Here is a 23,360-nt window from a genome sequence, read left to right as displayed (position 1 = left end):
ACATGAAGAAAACTGGCCTAGACAATTTCTGTTCTTAGTATTCCCACTCTTATCACATGTTTCGGGCACAGATAATGCCAAGTGTCAGACACATGCTGTTGTAGGATTTTGTCAGTAAAACATGGGAGAGTTGTTTTCTATGCTTAACAATAGCCATAGCCCCTTACTTCCATTATGAACAAACCAAAAGCTGCTGTCACACTAACATCATTATGTCAGACACCGTCTCTTAAAATGAACACAACAACTCAATGACAGTGTGAATTAAATGGAATAGTTTCTATTATGAATGATGTGTCATCTGTCACACATTACATTATTCTACACAGGCCACCCCCAGAATTCACCAAAACCGACATTGAGTCTCTACCTGAATCTCATACCAGGTTCATGTCCTATGTGCCTTGGTCGGAGCAACAGCTTACCCAGGGGTACGCTGACGTGCACATGGTCATGTCATGATGCAGGGAGTGTGGTAGTGGAACCATCCAGGTCTTGGTGGGCCAGATTAAGGTGATTTACAGAAATATATTCAGGTTTACCCTTCCAATCTACAATAAAAAATTTTTCACCCCATTCCAAAATGCAGACAGACTATCGTAAGGGGTCTTAGGATGGGGAGGTTGATGTACATCATGGTGGATAAAAATGAATAAGGTAGAACGAAGGTCAACTGGAACCCGAGGGCTGTGTGCCACGATGGGAGGCATGAGTGGGCGCAAAAGTATTGAGTTTACTGAAAATGGTGGAATGCTGCAGAAACATTGACCAGGCAGTTGCAAATGCAGTTGCAATTTGCAGATGCAGATCACCCAGCACCCGTAGTGGCTACCAATACACCAACTCAGCTGCGGAGGACAGCAGGTCCTCTTTTGGAGCTGTTCTGAGCCCGAGCAGGACACATGGGAGACGGTCACGCCAACCCTCATCTGTTAGAGAGATCCTCAGTGCAGCCTTTAAGGAACAGTGAAACCATTTGCACAGGTTTCTGGACTGCAAGTGATACACGATGGTGTTAGCAATTTAACGTGAGGTTCTGGGCCATTGTGACTCAAAGGCCTGATGTGAATTTGGGACCGTGGTTAGAAGAAGTATCAGATGGGGTGATGAACTTAGTTGATAAATACCCGAGCAACATCAACAGCCATCGTCAACACTAGAGGAACAACTTCTGGCCTCTTGGTGGTACAGTTCACCAAGGAAAGAAGATGCTGTGAAACCATGGGGGGGTGGGGGGGGCAGGTGGTCAGGTAGAGAGGTCCAACCAAGTCCAAATTGAAGTGGTTAAACAGTCACTCGGGGAATTCAAAAGGTGCCGATGGTGCCCGAACACAGCAGTTAATTTTCACCTGCTGACACACAACACAGGCTCACACATCCTTCCTAAGGCCATGCCACACAAACTTTAAGCAACCATTTTCAGTGAAGCCATCATGTGATGGCTGTGCAAGGAGTCAAAAACTGTAAGTCTCCAGTTTGCAGGACCTGATGGTCTGCATCCCAGGGTACTTAAGGAGGTGGCTTTAGAAATTGTGGACACATTGGTAATCATTTTCCAATGTTCTATAGATTCAAGATCAGTTCCTGTGGATTGGAGGGTGGTTAATGTTGTCCCTCTCTTCAAGAAGGGAGGAAGAGAGAAAACAGGGAATTATAGACCGGTTAGCCTGACGTCGGTGGTGGGAAAGATGCTGGAGTCAATTATAAAAGATGAAATTATGACACATCTGGATAGTAGTAACAGGATTGGTCCAAGTCAGCATGGATTTACGAAGGGGAAATCGTGCTTGACTAATCTTCTGGAATTTTTTGAGGATGTAGCTATGAAAATGGACAAGGGAGAGCCAGTGGATGTAGTGTACCTGGACTTTCAGAAAGCCTTTGATAAAGTTCCACATAGGAGATTAGTGGGCAAAATTAGGGCACATGGTATTGGGGGCAGAGTACTGACATGGATTGAAAATTGGCTGGCTGACAGAAAACAAAGAGTAGCAATTAACGGGTCCCTTTCGGAACGGCAGGCGGTGGCCAGTGGGGTACCGCAGGCTTCAGTGCTGGGACCGCAGCTGTTTACAATATATATTAATGATTTAGATGAGGGAATTAAAAGTAACATTAGCAAATTTGCTGATGACACAAAGCTGGGAGGCAGTGTGAAATGTGACGAGGATGTTATGAGAATGCAGGGTGACTTGGGCAGGTTGGGTGAGTGGGCGGATGCATGGCAGATGCAGTTTAATGTGGATAAATGTGAGGTTATCCACTTTGGTGGTAAGAACAGGAAGGCAGATTATTATCTAAATGGAGTCAAGTTAGGAAAAGGGGAAGCACAACGAGATCTAGGTGTTCTTGTACATCAGTCACTGAAAGCAAGTATGCAAGTACAGCAGGCAGTGAAAAAAGCTAATGGCATGCCGGCCTTCATAACAAGGGGAATTGAGTATAAGAGCAAAGAGGTCCATCTGCAGCTGTACAGGGCCCTGGTGAGACCACACCTGGAGTACTGTGTGCAGTTTTGGTCTCCAAATTTGAGGAAGGACATTCTTGCTATTGAGGGAGTGCAGCGTAGGTTCACAAGGTTAATTCCTGGGATGGCGGGACTGTCATACGTCGAAAGATTGGAGCGACTGGGCTTGTATACACTGGAATTTAGAAGGCTGAGAGGGGATCTTATTGAAACATATAAGATTATTAAGGGATTGGACACACTGCAGGCAGGAAGCATGTTCCTGCTGATGGGTGAGTCCAGAACCAGAGGCCACAGTTTAAGAATTAGGGGTAGGCCATTTAGAACGGAGTTGAGGAAAAACTTTTTCACCCAGAGAGTGGTGAATATATGGAATGCTCTGCCCCAGGAGGCTGTGAAGGCCAAGTCTCTGGATGCTTTCAAAAAAGAGATGGATAGAGCTCTTAAAGATGGTGGAATCGAAGGTTATGGGGTTAAGGCAGGAACTGGATACTGATAGCGGATGATCAGCCATGATCACAGTGAATGGCAGTGCTGGCTCAAAGGGCCGAATGGCCTACTCCTGCACCTATTGTCTATTTTCTCTCTGGATCGGTAGCCTGTTTAGCTGCCATGCTGGCATAGTCAACCCTAATGTATTTGGTTTGACGGCAGGCCAACAGAGGGAAACAGCCGCAGCATTATCTTTCCCGTCAATGTGCTGTATGTCAGTTGTGAATTCCAAAATGTAGACCAGGTGGTGTTGCGGCCGTACAGACCAAAAATCTGATGCTTTGGCCAACGAACCCTGGGAAACACTAACCCTCCACTAGACATAAGAACATAAGAAATAGAAGCAGGGGTCAGCCACCTGGCCCACCGAGCCTGCTCCGCCATTCAATAAGATCATGGCTGATCTGGCCATCGACTCATCTCCACCCACCTGCCTTTTCCCCATAATCCTTAATTCCTCTACTATGCAAAAATGTATCCAACCTTGTCTTAAATAAATTTACTGAGGTAGCCTCCATTGCCTCATTGGGCAGAGAATTCCACAGATTGACCACTCTCTGGGAAAATCAGCTCCTCCTCATCTCCATCCTAAATCTACTCCCACGAATCTTGAGGCTATGTCCGCTTGTTCTAGTTTCACCTACCAGTGGAAACAATTTCCCTGCCTCCATCTTATCTACCCCTTTCATAATTTTATATGTTTTTATAAGATCTCTCATTCTTCTGAATTCCAGCAAGTGCAGTCCCAGACAACTCAATCTTCGTAGATAACGAAAATGGCAGACAGACAGAGATTGAGAAGCTTGCAGTCAAGCATGTTGTACTTTCTCCTGGGTGGGAGGGGGTGTACTGTTGCTGGCTGAAGAAAGAGAGCAGCTGCCACATGCCTCCTACTAACACACACAGCATAGTCTGAGGAGCGGGTGAACCAGTAAGTTTGCATTCAAAAGAGCTCTAGACATATCCACTGACCCTCAAGCATACAATTAGGGGCACTGCCTTTAAGGACACTGTACAAGTGGAGCACAAGTTCAGCATCTCGCAGGATGAAACAGTGATGGAAGTTCACATCTAAAAACTCTTGCAGTGCTATGGTAGTGTGGGGCAGTGGAAAGTCCATAACAGCAATGACTTTTGACAGCAAGTGTGTTGCACCTTCTCTGGTGATGCAGTGGCTGAGAAAGTCAATAGTTGACAACCTGAACTGGCATTTAGCCAGTTGGTTTAAGTGCGCAGAGATGCCATAAGTGTTCGGTTTTGGATGCACTAGTGACAAGTATGTTATTCAGGTGAACAAAAAGAAAATCTAATTCTTTTAACACTGAGTCCATTAGTTGCTGGAAGGTCTACGCTGCATTTTTCAGCCCAAAGAGCATATGCAGAAATTCAAAGAGGCCAAACTGAGTTATAAGCAGTTTTCAAAATGTCCTCAGTGCCCACAGGCACCTGAGTCCCTGACTAAGTCCACTTTAAAAAAAAATATCTATTCAGCTAAATGTGCCAAAAAGTCTTGAATATACCAGACTGGGTAATGATTGGTTGTTGTGGCCTTGTGAAGGCTGCAGTAATTGTCGCCACTGGACTGTGGAACCACGTGGAAGGGTGAAGTGCAAGGGCTATTCAACTTGCATACAGTGCCTAGCATTTCCATGTTATCAAGCTCAGCCTTCGCACTGGCCAGCTTTTCTGAGTCCAATCTCTGCATATAGGCATGGATAGGCGAGCCAGATGTAGAAATGTGCTGCTCGACCCCATGCTTTGTGGCTGTAGTGGAAAAACTGGGCTTGATGAGGTTTGGAAATTCGCCCAGCAGGCGAGTGAATTCATATGTGGTGATGCACGTGCTAGACTGAGTCAACATGTGGAACTTACTGGGGGTACAGGGTAATAACCGTAAGTCCTTCACATCCACAAGCCAGCAGTTCTTTTGGTCTATTAACAGCCTTTTGACAATCAAGGTATCTGCACCAAGCAGGAGTGCAGCAGCTTTAGTCTAGATAAAGCCCCATGTATAGTGTCGTCCACCAAAGCAGAGCATCACATGTTGTGTCCCATACGTCCAATCCTGCTGCTGTTGACATCCTCCAGCGGGGGCCTGTCACTCTCTGCACGCTCTCGAGTGCCCATATCACACAGGAAGCATCACCCTGAAAGTGTGCCTGTAATGAACAATCAACAACCCTGGCAGGTAGAACCCACAGTGTTCACAGACCTCCGATGTCCCGATGTGCTGGCACTGTCAAAGCTGCATGGTGATCGGCACTTCTTGGCGTTCATGCCGAAGCGTGAGTGGTAAAAACATAGTCTGGTTCGGAGCCGCAGACATGAATATGCTGGAGGCTCTGTTGGCAGGGCTTATTGAGACAGCAAAAGGAGGCGGAAGGATGGATTTGTTGCAGAAAGAGTTCTTCAAAAATGGAACAAGGATAGTGATTGCCCAGGAGGGTAGCATGTGGTCCATCAGTTCTGAAGGCCTAGCGTCACCCAGGTCAGGCAAGGAGAGCAACTGTTTGGCACACTCAGACAGTCTAAAAATCTGTAATGGGTGATTTTTCAGAGTGACATATTTATCACATTCAAGTGGGTCTTCCAGTAGACTCACCACTGTGGCTGTAGTAGAACTACCTAGTGATGCTTCAACATAGTAAAATTTGCTATTGTCCAGAGTGATTTTTCACAGAGCGAATTAGACTTCAGCTCGTTCAAACCAATGTAATATTTTGTAAATACAACATGCAAGAGTCATTTTATCTGCTTAACGAAACCTGTGGCCTTTTACTTCCATACAAACAGTCACCTTACATTAACATCAGACACCATCTCTTAAAGTGAATGCAACAACTCGATGACAATGGTTGTGCATTATGTAGAACACTTTCTATTGTAGACAATATGTGTCATCTGTCACCCATTACATTACCCTATATTGACAGCAGATTTCATTCCATTATAAGTTTTGATTATTTCTACATAAACATGGAACACTGACCTCTGCCAGCCATGATTTACATGAAACATGTGTTAATGAACGGAGATAGACTGCCTCCTTACCTGAACTGAAATGAGCAAAATGGCTTTCAGCTCCTGCTCCCGCATCAGCACAACAACTGGCCTGGCCCATGTCCTCAGCCCTCTCATTTGTCATTGTCCGGCGAATACTCTGATATCTGGAAAAGAGTGGAAATGGGCTTTGAAGGTTTACAAAGGCTGAAGCTATATGGTGTTTTCCATAGTTGTGGTTTCAGGATTTTGCCTGTTCATGGGACCAAAACAGAAGGGAACATGTCTCAACACCTCTCTCTGTAATTGGATCCTGGATTTCTTGACAGAAAGGCCACAGGCACTCTTCTGTGTTGGCAGAAACATCTCTACCTCCAATCACGCTGAGTAACAGCAGCCCCCAGGGCTCCATGCTCAGCCCACTGCTCTTCATGCTACTGATGCCTGACTGCACTGCCAGGTACAGTTCAAACTGAATCAAGTTCACTGATGACACAACAGTGGTTGGCCTCATGAATCACCACGACGAGACAGTGTGCAGAGGAGGTACTGTAGCTGGTAGAATGGCACGGGCCCAACTTGACTCTCAACATGGACAAGTCTGAAGAGATGACTGTGGACTTCAGGAGGGTGCAGGCTGACCCCTCCTCACTGCACATACACAGCTCCTCCTTAGACAGAGTCCGGAGCACCAAGTTTCTGGAAGTGAACAGAACAGATCTCACCTCGTCCCTCAATAACCTCTCTTTCGTCAAGAAAGCACAGCAGCGTCTCTACTTTCTGAGGAGATAGAAGCGAATGAGGGTTCCCCCCCCATCCCCCACCAATTCTCACTAGTTTTTACAGGAGTGCCCTCAACAGTGTCCTGACCATCTGCATCTCCATCTGGAACTAGAATTGCAAGGCATCTGACCACAATTTGCTATAAAAGTTCGCAAGGACTGCTGAGAGCATCATCGGGGTCTCTCTTTCACCATTTGAGACATTTATCAGGAGCGCAGCATATACAGCATCGTCAGTGATCCCTCCCATCCATCCAACAACCTCTTTGCCCTCTCTTATCAGGCAGGAGGTACCATAGCATTAGGACAGGAAATGTTAGGATGGGAAACAGCTTCTTCCCCCAGGCCATTAGACTACCGAACACCCTGCCATCACCCTAGTAGTATCATGTATGAAGCGCTAGCATTAAACGGTTTACTTCTTTTATCCTGAGTAACTACTATTACTAAGGAGAGAGTGCTTGGGAAGATCTGAAGGTAGATAAGTCACCTGGACCAGACGGACTACACTCTAGGGTTCTGGAAGAGGTAGCTGAAGAGATTGTACAGGCCTTAGTAATGATCTTTCAAGAATCACCAGATTCTGGAATGGATCTGAAGAAATGAAAATGTCACTCCACTTTTTAAGAAGGGGGTGGAGCAGAAGAAAGGCTATTATAGGCCAGTTAACTTGACTTCAGTAGTTGAGAAGATTTTGGACTCCATTATTAAGGATGAAATTTCAGGGTACTTGGAGGCACAAGATAATATGCCACAGTCAGCAGGGTTTTCTTAAGGGAAAAATCTTGTCTGACAAATCAGTTGAAATTCTTTGAGGAAATAACAGGCAAAATAGACAAACAGAGTTAGTGGATGTTGCTTATTTGGATTTTCAGAAGGCTTTCGACAAGGTGCCGCACATGAGGCTGCTTAACAAGATAAGAGCCCATGATATTACAGGAAATATACTAGCATGGATAGAAGATTGACTGACTGGCAGGAGGCACAAAATGGGAATAAAAGGGCCTTTTCTGATTAGCTGCCAGTAACTAGTAGTATTCTACAGGGCTCAGTATTAGGACCACTTCTTTACATGTTATAAGCCAATGATTTGGATGGCAGAATTGATGGCTTTGTGTCCAGGTTTACAGATGAAACAAAGCTAGGTGGAGGGGCAGGTAGCATTGAGGAAACAGGAAGTCTGCAGAAGGACTTAGATAGATTGGGAGAATGGGCAAAGTGGCAGATAGGGAAGTGTATAGTCATACACTTTTGTAGAAAGAATATAGGCGTAGACGGTTTTCTAGATGGAGAGAAATTTCAAAATTCAGAGGTGCAAAGGAACCTGGAAGTCCCTGTCCAGGATCCCCCAAAGGTTAACTTGCAGGTTGAGTTGGTGGTGAGGAAGGCAAATGCAATGTTAGCATTCATTATGAGAGGACTGGAATATAGGAGCAAGGATGTAATGCTGAGGCTTTATAAGGCATCAGTCAGACTTTACCTGAAGTATCGCAAGCTGTTTTGGGCCCTTAACTAAGAAAAGATGTGCTGGCATTGGAGAGGGTCCAGAGGAGGTTTATGATAAATTTATGAGTTCGTGAGTTAGACAATGGAATAGGCCTTTCTGGCCTTTCGAACCACGTCACCCAGAAGCCCCCGATTAATGATTCTGGGAATGAATGGGTTAATGTATGAAGAGTGTTTCATGGCCCTGGGCCTGTCCTTGCTGGAATTTAGAAGGATGGGAGGGAATCCTATCGCATTGATAGGCATTGAAACCTATCGAATATTGAAAGGCCAAAATAGAGTGGATGTGGAGAGGATGATTCCTACAGTGGGTGAGTCTAGAAGGCAAAGGCTCAGAAAAAAAGGGATGCCCATTTAGAACAAAGATGAAGAGGAATTTCTTTTGCCAGAGAATCTATGGAATTCATTGCCACGGGTGACTAGAGGCCAACTCATTAAGTAGAGTTAAAGCAAAGGTTGATTGGCTCTTGTCTAGTTTGGGGGGGGGGGTCAAAGGTCACTGAGAAAAGGCAGGAGAATGGAGTCGAGGGATTATAAATTAGCCCTGATGGAATGGCAGATCAGACTTGATGGGCCAAATAACCTAATTCTGCTCCTACGTCTCATGGTCTTGTATGTCATAAATGCATCTTATTATTTGTTAATATATTTGTGATAATATTACTTTATGTGTTATGTTGGTGAGTTATATGTACTATGTTGTGCACCTTGGTCCAGAGGAACGTTTCATTTTGCGGTATACATGTGTATAGCCGAATGACAATAAACTGAACTTGAACTTGGAAACCGGCCCACTGAATCCCTACCAATCATTAACCACTCATTTATAATCATCCTACATTAATCAAGTTCTCCCAATATTCCATCAAATCCACTCAAAATTCTAACACTCTGTGCAACTTACAGTGGCCAATTAAGTCACTGACCTATGTCCTACATCTTTGGGATGTGAGTGGGAATTGGAGCACTTTGTGGGCAGAAGAGTTATGAATACAATATTATATATATATATATATATATCCCAGAGTAGACAGAGTCACATGGAGTAGACAGGGCAACAGCTTGGCCGCATTACACTGAAGTCACACTTGTACAGGATGGTGAAATAAAAGGAAGGACATACTGGCTAAGATTAGATGAAGTGGGAAGAGGATTGGTTGGAATATAGGCCAGAAGAGCCAAATACACCAACTGCGATGTGAATCCTATGCAGTTTTACATCCTTTAAACTGAGCAGTGGCCACGTCAAAAGCAATGAGGAAGTGTTGCACTAAGACTGAAACCATAACAAAATAAAACTACCAAATACCCTTAACTAATTTCAAGTATCTCATGCAAAATTCCATCGAGGTGAGTGGTGTGCTCAATGTTGTTCCACCTGAACACCACCACCAGTTTAAGTGTATTGACATGTCACTGCACCAGTGTTCATAACTTTATAAATTTACCTTTAGTGGCTATTTCCAGATAAAACTAAATCAGCCAAACTAGCTGACTTCTCCTAGTCAGCCTGACAGTGGAATCTAATCTGAATCAATTGCACTAACCAATGGGAGGGCAAAATATGTGGTACAGCTTCTCTCTCATTTTCATCAAGTTCTTGAACCCAAACACCAACTCAAAATACATTTCTTTTCCTCTCTCTCAACCTGTACTAGTATCATCATGTTTACTTTGTCATGCAAGTTATGGATAATATATGTTAATTTATGTTGACTTTATGTTTGTCACATTTGTAATGTACTGCATTGCTACGCAAAAAAAACCCAATTTTCATGCCTTTATAGGCTGTGTGTGTATGCCTATGGCAATAAACTTGAATTTAGATTATATTCCAGTACCTTCTATTCAGCTGCTCCATCTGTTGGATGGAATTCGAACGTTGAACCATTTGCTGACGTGCAGGAGTTGTGGGTCTTTGCCAAGTGGTTGTCCTGTTCACATGGTCCACATAGAAAATGCGTCCGTGGCTGTCAATGCGAGCTTCCCAATCTATGGTGGGACGTACAGCAGAACAACAGAAATCAAATACAGAGACAGAATTTCCACAGTCATTTTGACATTTAAGATTATGCTAAAACAGATTCCCAAAATTCACTTGCAAATTTCAATGTCTGAGCCAACTAACATTTAAAAAGAACTACCCTGAGCAATAAACTCTGGGAAGGTTATACTGTACCAGCAGAATTAATCCTGCAGTAAGTGAACTGATAACAGTATTTGTATCCTAGCTAGTCCAACTTTAGGGGTTTTAATGCCACACATTAAATACTATATTTCTTTCATCTTTTATTAGAGCTGCTAATAGAAAATTTATAACTGTAGTTAAGACGACCTGTAACTCACAACTGGCTTTTATCACATTCAAAACTTTAAAGTGAATCCATCAGCTTCTGTAATTTTCAGCCCAAAATTGGAAAGAAGAATGAGAAAAGGCAACAAAGGATAAAATGTAGAGTATTAACTTAAAACCTGGAATGACATGCATACAAATATTTGAAGGTGGCAAGATAGATTGCATCAGTTATTTAGAAAAAGGCAACTGAAAGGAGTGCAGAGAAAATTTACAAGGGTGTGGCCAGGACAAGAAAGCCTGAGTGACAGCAGGAGGTTGGCCAGGCTGGGAACATAGGAGAATGAGATGCAACCTTAAGAGACATATATAGTGTTATGTGGGATGTAGATAAGGTTTTATGGCAACAAGGTAAGACAGTCCAAAACTAAGGGGCTAAGATTTAGAAAAGATTTAAAAGGGGCTTGAGGGGCAATGTTTTCACACAGTGGGTAGTGACAATATGGAATGAGCTGCCAGAAAAAATGGTTCGGACAGATACAATTAAAGAAGCACCTGAAAAGGTACACGGCGGGGCGGAGCTTCGAGGATGAGCCAAAAGCTGGAAACTGGGACTAGCTGGGTGGGCGCTGTGGTCAGCACGGATTAGTTGGGCCATAGCACCTGTTTCCATGCCGTATTGTTCTTTGATTTTATGTTAATGCAGCTCTATAAAACTCTGGTTCGGCCACACTTGGAGTACTGTGTCCAATTCTGGTCGCCTCACTATAGGAAGGATGTGGAAGCATTGGAAAGGGGACAGAGGAGATTTACCAGGATGCTGCCTGGTTTAGAAAGTATGCATTATGATCAGAGATTAAGGGAGCTAGGGCTTTACTCTTTGGAGAGGAGGAGGAGGAAGAGAGGAGACATGATAGAGGTATACAAGATATTAAGAGGAATAGATAGAGTGGACAGCCAGCACCTCTTTCCCAGGGCACTACTGCTCAATACAAGAGGACATGGTTTTAAGGTAAGGAGTGGAAGTTGAAGGGGAGTATTAGAGGAAGGTTTTTTACTCAGAGAGTGGCTGTGCGTGGAATGCACTGCCTGTGTCAGTGGTGGAGGCAGATACACTAGTGAAATTTAAGAGACTACTAGACAGGTATATGGAGGAATTTAAGGTGGGGAGTTATATGGGAGGCAGGGTTTTAATGGTCGGCACAACATTGTGGGCCGAAGGGCCTGTAATGAGCTGTACTATTCTATGTTCTATGTTAACTGAATTCTTGATTTTGTAGAGAGAGACACAGAACACAGACAAAAAGATTATGTTGAAGTACTGTTAAACACAGATCCATCTGTAGTTTATACTCGATTGTGGTCATTGATCAATGGGAAGGTAATGAAGATGCCACATTTGCAGAAATGATTTAGTGTGTAGGGCTTTAGATACAAGGAAAGATTAAAAGAACTGGGATTTTCATTCTTCTTGAAAGAAAGGAGATTGTGATATGATTTGAAAGAGTCCAGATGAAGTGAGTGTAAGAAAGAGCTAAGAACCAAATGAAACAGGTTTAAGTCATTGGGGGTGAGGAACAGGAGCTTTATCTTGCTGAATATGGCTATAATCTGGTGTCAATCCTCTTAATGAGTAGTATAATCTGATTTATCTGGACCGGATATTTGAGGGAGAAAAGTTCAGACAGCAAAAGAGAAAGGACCAGAGGAACAGACAGATCGGATTGCTTGTGTGAAGGCTTGAGGAAATGAAAGGCTTTCTTCCACACAGCAATTAGTATTTCCTCAGCTTGTTTATATGTGAAGAAACCTCTGATAAAAGTGGGCTTCAATTACTTGAACTTATAATGTGGCAAACATAAACATTCAAAATTATTTTACTTCCAATTTCACTACTTGGTCACATTTCCAATTCTAAAGACTGTTGTCACCTCCTCCCAACCCTCAATTCTGTGATAGAAATGGTTCACAATTTCCCAAAATTAAAAATAGAACAGGAGTAAAATAGCTTAATAGGCAGGCTTTTAGAAAGGAGTATTTAGATAGCCATGGACTGATTAGGGATAGTCAGCATGGCTTTGTGAGTGGTAGGTCATATCCAACCAATCTTACAGAGCTCTTTCAGGAAGTTACCAGGAAAGTGGATGCTGTCTACATGGACTTCAGCAAGGCTTCTGATAAGGTCCCACATAGGAAATTGGTCAAGAAGATTGGTTAGAGAGTGCAGAAGAGATTTACAAGGATGTTGCCTGGATTGGAGGGTGTCCCTTATGAAAATAGGTTGAGTGAACATGGCCTTTTCTTCTTGGAGCAACAGAAGATGAGAAGTGACCTGATAGACATGCATAAGATGACAAGAGGCACTGATGATGTGGATAGCCAGAGGCTTTTTCCCAGGGCTGAAACGGCTATCACAAGGAGGCATAGTTTTAAAATGCTTGGAAATAGGTACCGAGGGGATGTCAGGGGAAGACTGATTCATTCATTTATTTACTTATTTACATGGCGAGTGGTGGGTACATGGAATGAACTGCCGGCAGTGGTGGTAGAAGCAGATACAATTGGGTCTTCTAACAGCCTCTTGGATAGGTACATGGAGCTTAGGAAAAATAGAGGGCTACGTGTTAGGGAAATTCTAGGCAGTTTCTAGAGTAGGTTACATGGTCGGCACAACATTGTGGGCCAAAGGGCCTGTAATGTGCTGTAGATGAGGTAGTAAACTGGATTGGACATTGGTTTTGTGGGAGAAGCCAGAGTGGAAGTAGATGGTTGCCTCTCTGACAGGAGGCCTATGCCTAGTGGAGTGCTGCAGGGATCCGTGCTGGGTCTGTTTTTGTTTGTCATTAATATCAGTGATCTGGATAACAACTTAATAAACTGATTTGTAGATGATACCAAGACTGGGGGTGCAGTGGACAGCAAGGCAGACCATCAGAGATTGCAGCAGGATCTGGACCAGCTGGAAAAATGGGCTGAAGAATGGCAGATGGAATTTAATGCAGACAAGTGTGAAGATTTGGTCCTACCGAAGTACAACCGGGGTAAGTCTTACACAGTAAACAGTAAGACACTGAGGAATGCAGCAGAACAAAAGGATCTGGGAATATAGGTCCACAATTCATTGAAAGTGACATCACAGGTAGTTAGGATCGTAAAGAAAGCTTTTGGCACATTGGCCTTCATAAATCAAAGTATTGAGTATAGGAGATGGAATGTTATTTTGAAGTTATATAAGACATTGGCAAGGCAAAATTTGGTTATTGCCAGGACCGGATGACCTGAGTTATTAGAAAAGATTGAATAGGTTAGGTCTTCATTCATCAGAATGTATAAGATTGAGGGAAGATAGCACAGGCCTGCATCAAGCCATTCTTCAGAGAGACTAATGTCTCGGGATTTGGTTAGTGTTGTCAAGAAATGAGATGAGTTTCATCATGTGTTTGAGCATATGGGTTCATCACTGAAGGCTAACCCAAATACCTCTTCAGGAGAATTTGCCCAGGAGATAATCACTTTGGTGCACCAAACTAAAGAAGATCATTTTAAGTCTTCTGAGATAACTTTACATGATCGCTTTTCAAAGTTACAAAATGCACAAAGTCCACAAAAAGAGGGGAGACATCTTGGTCCCAAGATTCACAGACAGATTGACATGTCATTGGCAGACTTGCACAACCAAGAACAGAAACCTATTGGAAGAAAGCCAAGCACATGGGTTGCAGTAAATCCAGATGATCTTCGCCATGACATAGAGAGGAGGAGAAAGGAAAAGTTACATGGCAAGTATGAGGAGTCCTTTCAAAATGTGGAGTGCAAGTTGCTGTCTCACAGATCTGCAAGGATTGAAAAATCTCACTCCTCCACTCCAGTGAAAACATCAAGAAAGCCGACAACTGAGTTGGTGGAACATCGAATGAGAGTAACAAGAAAGCCTATTGCGAATTTCTCAAAGGAGTATACATCTGGGCGAAAGAAATTTTACAATATTGAGTCGAAGTATCGACGTCTATATGGCGCTGGTTTCGGATGTACTAATCCAAAGGTATTCACCAAACACTTCAAAGGAGGGATACTGAGAAAAAGAAGATATGAAAGAGAATTACCCAGCAGTACCACGGACAAGTAATTGACCAGGAAGTGGAGGAGTTCAATTCTACTTATGAAGAAAATCTCCAGAGGCTGACTTTAGTTGGAATAAATCCTGATGCCCTGAGCAGCTTGCTGTGAATCCAATTTGTTCAGCTTATTTCACAGTAGTTAGAGGAACTTACAACACTTAAAGTACACTGAGTAATCTGGACATTAGTGAAAACAGTTTAATAGTATGAGTTAATGTATTCTGATTATTTCCACTCCCCCCCCCCCCACTGCTGCAGGTTAAGTTGGTGTGAGCTGCACGTTATTTAAAATCAATAAATAATTGTGATGAAATATCAATTTACTCAAATATAATCAAGAGTTGAAAATAGCTACATTTGTGTTCGGAGTGCTAGGGTTGATCGACAACTAATCAATAATTGGTGTGTCGAGTTGTTGTGGGTCATAGTTGAAAATTAAATGTAGATCTTTGTGTACTTTCCACTTGGCCACAGTGGACTGAACATAAAAATGCTCGTTGATTATTGATATAGTTGTCTGAAAAAAAGTTTTTTTTATATCAATCTTTTTGGCTGGTTATGCTCTCATGGTTGTGCTTTTCAATTGATTATGCAGTTTCACATGTGCAAATAAACTGTTGATACTTATTTGAGATATTGTTGCTCGTACTTAAGTTCTTTCCCATTTTATTGAAATGGGAATTGTCCTCTCTGTACAATTATATGCATAATTAGCAAATAATTCAATCAAAAATTTGGATGAGATTGGTGATGCCAAAAAAGTGAGCGAAACAAGACTGCTAATCCAGCAAAAACATTGTGCATTGCAACAAATATCATAAAAGAGCAAGAATATTTACGGGAAAATATAAACCCGGAGATATTTGTGATCTTAAGTTCTTATACCCATTGTCAGATTGGCTCTGATCTCTTTATTTGGACACCATTGTTAAAATTTACTTAAACACAGTTGGCATCAAGTTCAGTAATGAATCATTTGAAATCACTTGTTCATGTTAAAATTACATGTTTTTCAACAGACTAAAATATCAGAATTAAACAACCTTTTTAAAAATTAAAGATTGAGGGAAGATTTGTCAGAGGTATTCAAAATTATGAGGGGTATAGAGAGGGTAAATGTAAGCAGATTTTTCCAATTGAAGTCGGGTGGAACTACAAACTAGAGGTCATAGGTTAAGGGTGAAAGGTGAAAAGTTTAAGGGAACACAAGGGGAAAATTCTTCACTCAGAGGGCCAAGAGAGTGTGGCCAGCGAAGGTGATGTATGCAAGCTCGATTTCAATGTTTAAGAGAAGTTTGGATAGGTACATGGATGGTAGGGATCTGGAGGGCTATGGTCCTGGTGCAGGTCAATGGAAGTAGGCAGTTTAAATGGTTTGGCATGATCTAGATGGGCTGAATGGCCTGTTCTCTGTGCTGTACTTTTCTATGACTCTATAAAGTGGTCATGGAATATCAGCACAATCCATAGTGGTTCACTGAGGCTTTGGTAGAAATATAATTTACTTCATTCCTGCAGGTTTACCATCAATTTTCTTAATTGGCAAAAAGTCAGGTGGGAATAACATACAAAAACCACAAATCTGAGGAGATTTAATAGACTCACTTGGTGGCAGTGGTTCATCAATACGCTGATAACGTGTCACATCTTGCCGCACTGAGGGTAGGGACCTCAAAGGCTGGTGACTGCTTGATGGAGAATCTGGCCAAGAATATTGAACAATAGTAGGAGTGTTAACAACGTGCCATTCATAAATTTGGCTCCAATGACATTAGTCCAATATTTTAAAATCTTTTAATCACCAATTCCCCTAATGTAAATACAAACTACAATGCAACACACATCACATAAGCATTCAGTTTAAAAGTCCAGGTGAAAGGTTTTTTTTAGTCTAGACCTTTACAAGAAAAGATACTCTCACCAGCAGGTAATTAAGTTACTCTACTTTGTTATTTGACTATCTGGTTTGACCCCACATAATGACATTCTACATTTGTTTTCCTTACCTGGAACATCACCCCCTTCAGTCTCCGCTGCTGCTTCACTTGCATCCTCTGGAGTTGTGGCAGGAGGTACATTGGCCTCTTCTTGTTGTGACAGGTCATTGGCTGCAGATGCTGCCACCTGCAAACTTCTCCTCTGCCAAATTTCCTCGCCCTCGGATGCTGTAGGTAATGCATCCATTGTAACGGGCTCCTGCACCTGCTGTGTTGCCTCCTGGTTGCTTTCACTAGTTTCTTCAGTTGCCGGAACATTTGTGCTCCCATCAGAATCTTGGACTTCTACAGCAGCGTCAGCTGCCAGGTCAACTGGGCAGGTGGCATCCTCCTCGTCCTGAGAGGAGAATGCTGGGGTTTCCGGGAACCTGGCACTCTCAAAGGAGGAAAACCGCGTGGCGCTTCCGACGGAAGAAGATACTCTTGTAGTGTAGCCACTTCCATTGCACGAGCTGTCAGCCCCTTCCAGATCACTCTCTCCTTCTGGCCTCGTGCTGGCCTCACTGATACTCTCTGTACGCGTGGCATCACTTTGCTCATTCTCCGAGGACACTTGGGATGGTTCTGAGGTTCGATCTACTGATTCTGTTTGTGTGAGCGATCTCTCTGCACTGCCTGCAGCATCGATTGTCTGATCAGCTACAGGCTGAGGAAGCTCTTGATCTTCTTGACATGTACTAGCAGTAACGTCACCACCGCTTTGTCCCTCACAACTGTCCTGCTCATCCTCCCCAACAATCTGTACTGTTGAAGAAAGGCTGCACACCGCCTCATCAAAATCTTTGCACTGAGAGTCTGATAATGGTTGGTGCACTGCACCCGAGGCTGATGCCCCTTCAGTTACAGATAGATTGATCTGTGAGTCAAAAGACCTTCCAAACCCATGCTGATCCCCATTGGTGTACTGCTGAGTGTCCAAATGCTCATTTCTTTCAGACGCACACTTAAATTGTATGCCATTTTCATCACTCTCCTCTGCTACATGAAACTCACAAGCTAACTCCGGACGAACGTCATGGTCTTCCTCATCTGAGTCGATGTGAAGCATTGCATTTAATCTAGTGTCTGTAGGAAAACTGCTTCTTAATTTGGGAGAGGCTCCAATCTGATGCAGGTGAGCTTCCGCCAAGCTTGGTTTAATACTCCCATGGGCACAGACTGTATCGAGGTAATCGTTCAACGATTCCTGGCGAAAGGTTGAATGTCTTGGCAATGAAGGTTCACTGTGTACTGCAAATGCACTGTCCATAAGTCCAATTTCGCTGGTTGCACTTAGAAGGTGCGTGCCTGCACTTCCTTTTTGGAGAGATCCATTCACAAAAACTTGCATGTGGCCAGGATGTGCTGCTGAAACTGATGGATCTGGCAGATCTTCATCATCAGATGGACTGCCCAAATCTCCATTTACACCATTGGCTCCAAGGTAAGTGCCCAGAGTTTCAGGGGAAGCATCTAGACATTTAATGAACATATTTAATTTAAAGCACAAAAGTAGACTTCAATTACCATCAAAATATATGAGTGCTATTCCTGGTCTTCTATTTTTACAAATTTACCATAAAAGGGTATTCAGGTAATTAAGAATTAAAGGAAGCAAATCTTTACACAATGTTGCCAACTAGAACTGTTTACATAAATCAACAGGACAAACAATTTATTGCAAAAATCTAATTCATGCCAGTTCCATTGAGCACAAAAACAGGCTCCTCAGCCCAGTGTCCTCGGCAACCATTATACACTGAGCTTACTTACACTAATCCCCTTTATTCCTTTCACTTCCCATGTTTTCTGTCAGCTTTTCCAGATTCTATTTCTCAACTGCACAATGAGGGTAATTTATATTGGCCAATGGAACTACCAATCCACGTCCTCAGAATGTGGAAGGACACTGGAGCATCGAGAGGAACCCCATGCTGTCGGGGAGAAAATGCTAATTCCGTACAGAAAGCATCCCAGGGTCACGACTGAACCCAGGTTGCTGGAGTTGTGGGAGACAGTTCTACCAAGTCAGAGCATTGTGCTGCCCTCAATAGAAGATAATTTTGCTGACAAAAAGGCCAGGCTGAAAATCTGAATCACTTCTGAGAGCCACTCATACAAGTCATTCTGACTGTGTTCCGACATTAGATTTTTTGTTGAGTCCAGCAGCAAAATATCAAATTCCTGCAGATAAACAGCAGTCATATGAGGAAATCAGCTCACTGAGTCTGTGCTATCCAGTTCAGTGGAAAGAATTCCCTCCAAAGGAGATAAGAAAGTTTCAGGTAATTTGCATTTTTAATTAGTTATGTTAATTATCTTAAAGTATTGTTGTATTTTTAGATGTTTAATTACTTTTAACCCTCAATAAATCTGTAAATGTTTAGCAGTTTTAAATACTTCATTAATATGATTGACTAATACTTTTCAAAGTTGGTGAATGTCAAAAATATGCAAAGGTAGCTTATAGCCCACGCGTGTGGCTGTCCTGTCTCTTAAAACATTTCTGTGGATCACTTGTGCATTTCCAGTTGCAAGGCTCAGTTCTGTTGGACCTTGTTGACCAGGAGCCAGCTCTTGATATCAAGTTATTGCTACAGGGAAGTGCACATAATGGAGTGAAGAATGTGAGAGTTCTCTGCTAACCGAGATGGGCCAGCAGCTCATATACATATATACAGTCCATTGAGAACCACTATTCATTACAGGGTCTTTGCACGGTTACCACTCATGTCATAGAAGGACCTAACCTGGGTCGACTTGTCTCATCTTGTCCTTTCTCTTGGAAGCAACATTCAGAAGCACCACATGCTCCAAGCATCCTGGTTCTTTCCTTCCACCTTGTCTCAATCCTTGCTGTCACTTCCGCATGTTGTCAATCTGAGACAGAACAGGATGCAAAGCCCTCTGTAATCTCAGCAACCTGTACACCCACTTCTGACCATCCTCTACCCTAACACTGAAACATTCTCATTTGAATACTAAGAATGGGAGACCAGTCTGTTATTGCTGGCCTCCTGTCCTCTCTGCCACATCAACAGCCCACCACTTGGCCTGAAATTACCGTCTACCTCGAACATTCAACAACTTATCTATTCATTTTTATTCACTTCTCTGTTACTATTAGCAGATCTACTAACCTTATTTCCACGTGAAACACTAATTTTAATTAACCTCCATTTGCAAACATTGAGCTCACCATCTCCTTTAAGATACTCTTAGACATAATTTAAAACAAGTCATTTGGTCATCCTCCTTAAAGTACCTCCTGCTTACTATTTACCCTTCTGTATTTTTACATCTCTTTATATGAATTCAAAATCATTTTCTATGCTGAAGTATTTAGATAAGCTGAATTACTTTAAGCAATCAACTTCAATTTTTAAGAATTGCTTTCCATATTTTATTTATTTTTATTTAGAGATTATAGTGTGCAACAGACCCTTCTAGCCTAACGAGCTGCACAGCCAAGCAACCCACCTATTTAAAACTAGCCTAATCACAGGACAATTGACCTATTAACAGGCATGTCTTTGACCTGTGGGAGGAAGCCAGAGCACCTGCAGTTAACTCACATGCTCACAGGAAGAACATACAAAATTTCTGACAGAAGACACCAGAAATGAACTCCAAACTCCAATGCCCTGAGCTGTAATAGCAGACGCTAACACTACCGTGGTGCCCTACGTGGCACAATGACACATACTGTAGCATTATAAAAGCAATGTATCATGTAGGTACCTTGCTTGGTTTTGCAAAGGGTTCTGTACTTTCTGTGGGCTACTACAACAGTTGTTGACGTTGCAGTAAATCTCAGACTTGTGCACTGGGAAAAACAGGGCATGCTGACATTTGGGAAGGCTGCTGTAAATTATGTGCCAGTGAAGGTAACTATAAATGAATGAAAGGGCAATTGATGGGCATGTAAGGGAGAATAAACTGAAGGGCTACAGAGAAATGAGGAAGGGAGGAATGAGATGCATAGGATTGCTCCGTTGGGAACTGTCATGGATCTGGTGGGATGAATAGCCTTCTTGTTGCTACAAGTATATAAAAAGTTTGCCAGCTCTTGTGCAGAGTCTGCAGGCACATTCAAGTGAATGGTAATTGTGTGCCAAGGAAGAAACAAAATAGGTTGCATATTGTAATTTACATTTGGTTGTTATTAAGTATTTCAAATTGCTAAGCATTTTATTGGTTTATTTTTTAAATTTTTTTTAATGTTTTCAAATATTTCTGATTGCCTGCCCTATTAAAACCACTGATGAACTTGTGGCATCTCTGACAGGCAGATCTGCAAACAGTTGGACTTCCACTGAAGTTTTATGGGTAGGCTTATTATTGCCTTGCTACATCCCCCATCCCCCTTACATCATTTGAGGCCCAGTTGCTGCTCAATTTCAGGACCATTTCAGCTAGCACCATCAACTTTCTGGATCCTGAGAAGATACTAACAGGAAAACCAAGAACAAGGGCAATGAATGCCGTCGACGGGCTCTGTTCAGAAACAGTATGGCTGTTACATTTTCTTTAAGAGATATGACAATAAGACTCCAAAGCAAACAAAGACAAGCACATTGACTCCAATATGTAATTGTAATTATATTTAAAAAACTGTTGATACTAGAAATCTCAAATAAGAAAAATAAACACTAAAGCCCTTAAACGCTGTTCTTCTGTTCAGAGATGCAGCCTAACCCACTGAGTACTTCCAGCAATTTCTGTTTCTATATAGCCTCTAACTTACTGTAGTTCACCAAGACCCCAGGGAGGATCTTCAGCTCTTATTTTTGTTAGTTTTTAATCTAATTAGGTCAATCAGCCAGATTCTTTGTCCCTTCAGTTTCAGTAGGAGTGAAGCGTTGGAAATTGTAATAAGTTACATTGTAATTAGGCTGAAGGGACAAAGAATCTTACTTTGTAATCTGAATAACCAAGTGGAAACAGTACCTTTGCAATAAGGAAAATTTGTATTGTTTTAGGGAAATGCATGGAAAATCATATTGCATTTTCCTTTTTTAACCTATACATTAAAGAGGCAAAATAATGGGGTGTGCAACATTGTTTTCAAAGCTGCAAAATCCTGATGTGTGGCTCACTTGCCAATTTCCAAGGAAACACTTCAAGGCAAATCCATAACAAACATAATATAAATAAGACATGTACCATAACCAATACTACAAAATAAAGGAATCTTCCAAGAGTGAAGGAATCAAGATAAATTATTACACATCAGGATTATGGATTAACTAAACGAGAACCAGTCTTATGGAAATAAAACCTGTACATAATTTAACTTTGAACTGATATTTTGTGGCTAGTGAGACCAGTTGCTGAGTGTGGGACATTCTGATACTGTTCCATTGAAACTATACAGGATGAACGTTTTTACTATTAGCACAGAGTTAAAGAGGTATCCCCATGAACTCAAGGCACCATTCAGGACAGATCTATTTTGTCACATAATCTTCTGGTTAGTTGCACATTCATGGTAAAGTTCCTTCAAAACTTTAACAAAAGGGTTATGTTTTGGGTGTTTGGCTTTTGGAACAGACTCCGGTAATGAATGTGTGAAGGGGTTCTGCTAGTTACATTGAGCTACCATTGGAAATCTGTAATTCACTATACTTCAAATGTTGAAGTGAAGTAGGTGATCATAGCAAATGAAACTATAATTAATCATTTATTAGCTTCATTATGGCTCAGTTTTAATCCTTTATTGTTACCTTATGTTGGAAGATAAAATATTGTATCAGGAGAGTGAGATGCCTTTGGATTTTTCCTGGACTCACTCTCTCTCACTCCTGGAGGTTTGCTGTGTGAATAATGACATTTCTATTTCCCAGTTACAGCCTCCACCCATGTGGCTCAATTTTAATCAATCACGCCAATAACATCAATAAGAAATTCACCAGACTGATGAGGATTAAGAATTAATCAGGGATCAAAGATGACAGTAAATGACGATGATTGGATGCAGGTTTCCCTCACCTTCGTGAGCAGATGATGTGAGCTCCACCCGGAATTGCAGCTGACCGCTGACATGATCAGTTGGAAGTCTCCTGCACAGGTTGTAGCTTACGGTCTGGTCCCTGAAACAAGAAATGACTCAATATGGTTCGCGTTTTAAAGATAAACGATGTTAAAGGTTTAATTTTTTTTTAAAACTGATTTAAAGCAATTCATTTGGTTTGCTGTAATGACTGCTGGTTTATTTCATCATTCTAATGGTTCCATGGTTACAAAGTTTGTCTGAGGAGAATATAATGTCCTTCAAATCTTTGAGGCATAGTGTAAAGAATAAGTAATATACTCTGACGTATAAAGTGCCGAGCAGAAAAAAGCTCCCAGTGCATCACACCAAGATGTCTCAAGATTTAAAATATAATGCACCTAATGATCTTGATGTGGCATTTTTCAATTGTCAATAGAAACTGAAAAGTCATTTTTATACATTTTCTGAAAAATCAGCAACCACATAGAAAAAAATCTCTATGATTAATGGGTTGGACTCTGTTAATGGCAAGCTAGTAGGTCCTTGGCGATGCCCCTCACATTTCTCTGTCTGTGCAGGGCAGTACAGATGTACAGAATGCATGGGAGAGTACAACACCACATGCAACCTCTTGCTTTACCACTGTACAAAGCCATTCACTGAGTTATTCCGCTGGGGTAAGGATACACTTTGTAGCTGGCCCTTCAATTTTACACCAGCCATGCCCAGTA

The 23,360-nt window shown here is 42.1% G+C and overlaps 1 protein-coding gene across 10 annotated transcripts in view; it reads right to left on the bottom strand.

Annotated features, from left to right (window-relative positions):
- hecw2b (HECT, C2 and WW domain containing E3 ubiquitin protein ligase 2b) overlaps positions 1-23,360 on the bottom strand; it is a 363,894-nt gene that overhangs the window by 133,536 nt on the left and 206,998 nt on the right. For all 10 annotated transcript variants that reach the window (XM_072261633.1, XM_072261634.1, XM_072261631.1 and 7 more), the window contains 5 exons: positions 22,626-22,726; positions 16,665-18,107; positions 16,264-16,359; positions 10,089-10,239; positions 6,011-6,126 (listed from right to left, as the gene is read on the bottom strand). In XM_072261633.1, the coding sequence (XP_072117734.1) occupies positions 6,011-6,126; positions 10,089-10,239; positions 16,264-16,359; positions 16,665-18,107; positions 22,626-22,726 (1,907 nt within the window). The remainder of the gene's footprint in view (positions 1-6,010; positions 6,127-10,088; positions 10,240-16,263; positions 16,360-16,664; positions 18,108-22,625; positions 22,727-23,360) is intronic.

This window comes from Mobula birostris, chromosome 6 (genome assembly GCF_030028105.1).
Source record: "Mobula birostris isolate sMobBir1 chromosome 6, sMobBir1.hap1, whole genome shotgun sequence".
In the NCBI taxonomy this organism is placed as follows: domain Eukaryota; kingdom Metazoa; phylum Chordata; class Chondrichthyes; order Myliobatiformes; family Myliobatidae; genus Mobula; species Mobula birostris.
Note: the sequence above shows the minus strand (reverse complement) of the source record. Positions and strands in the feature narration are given on the sequence as shown.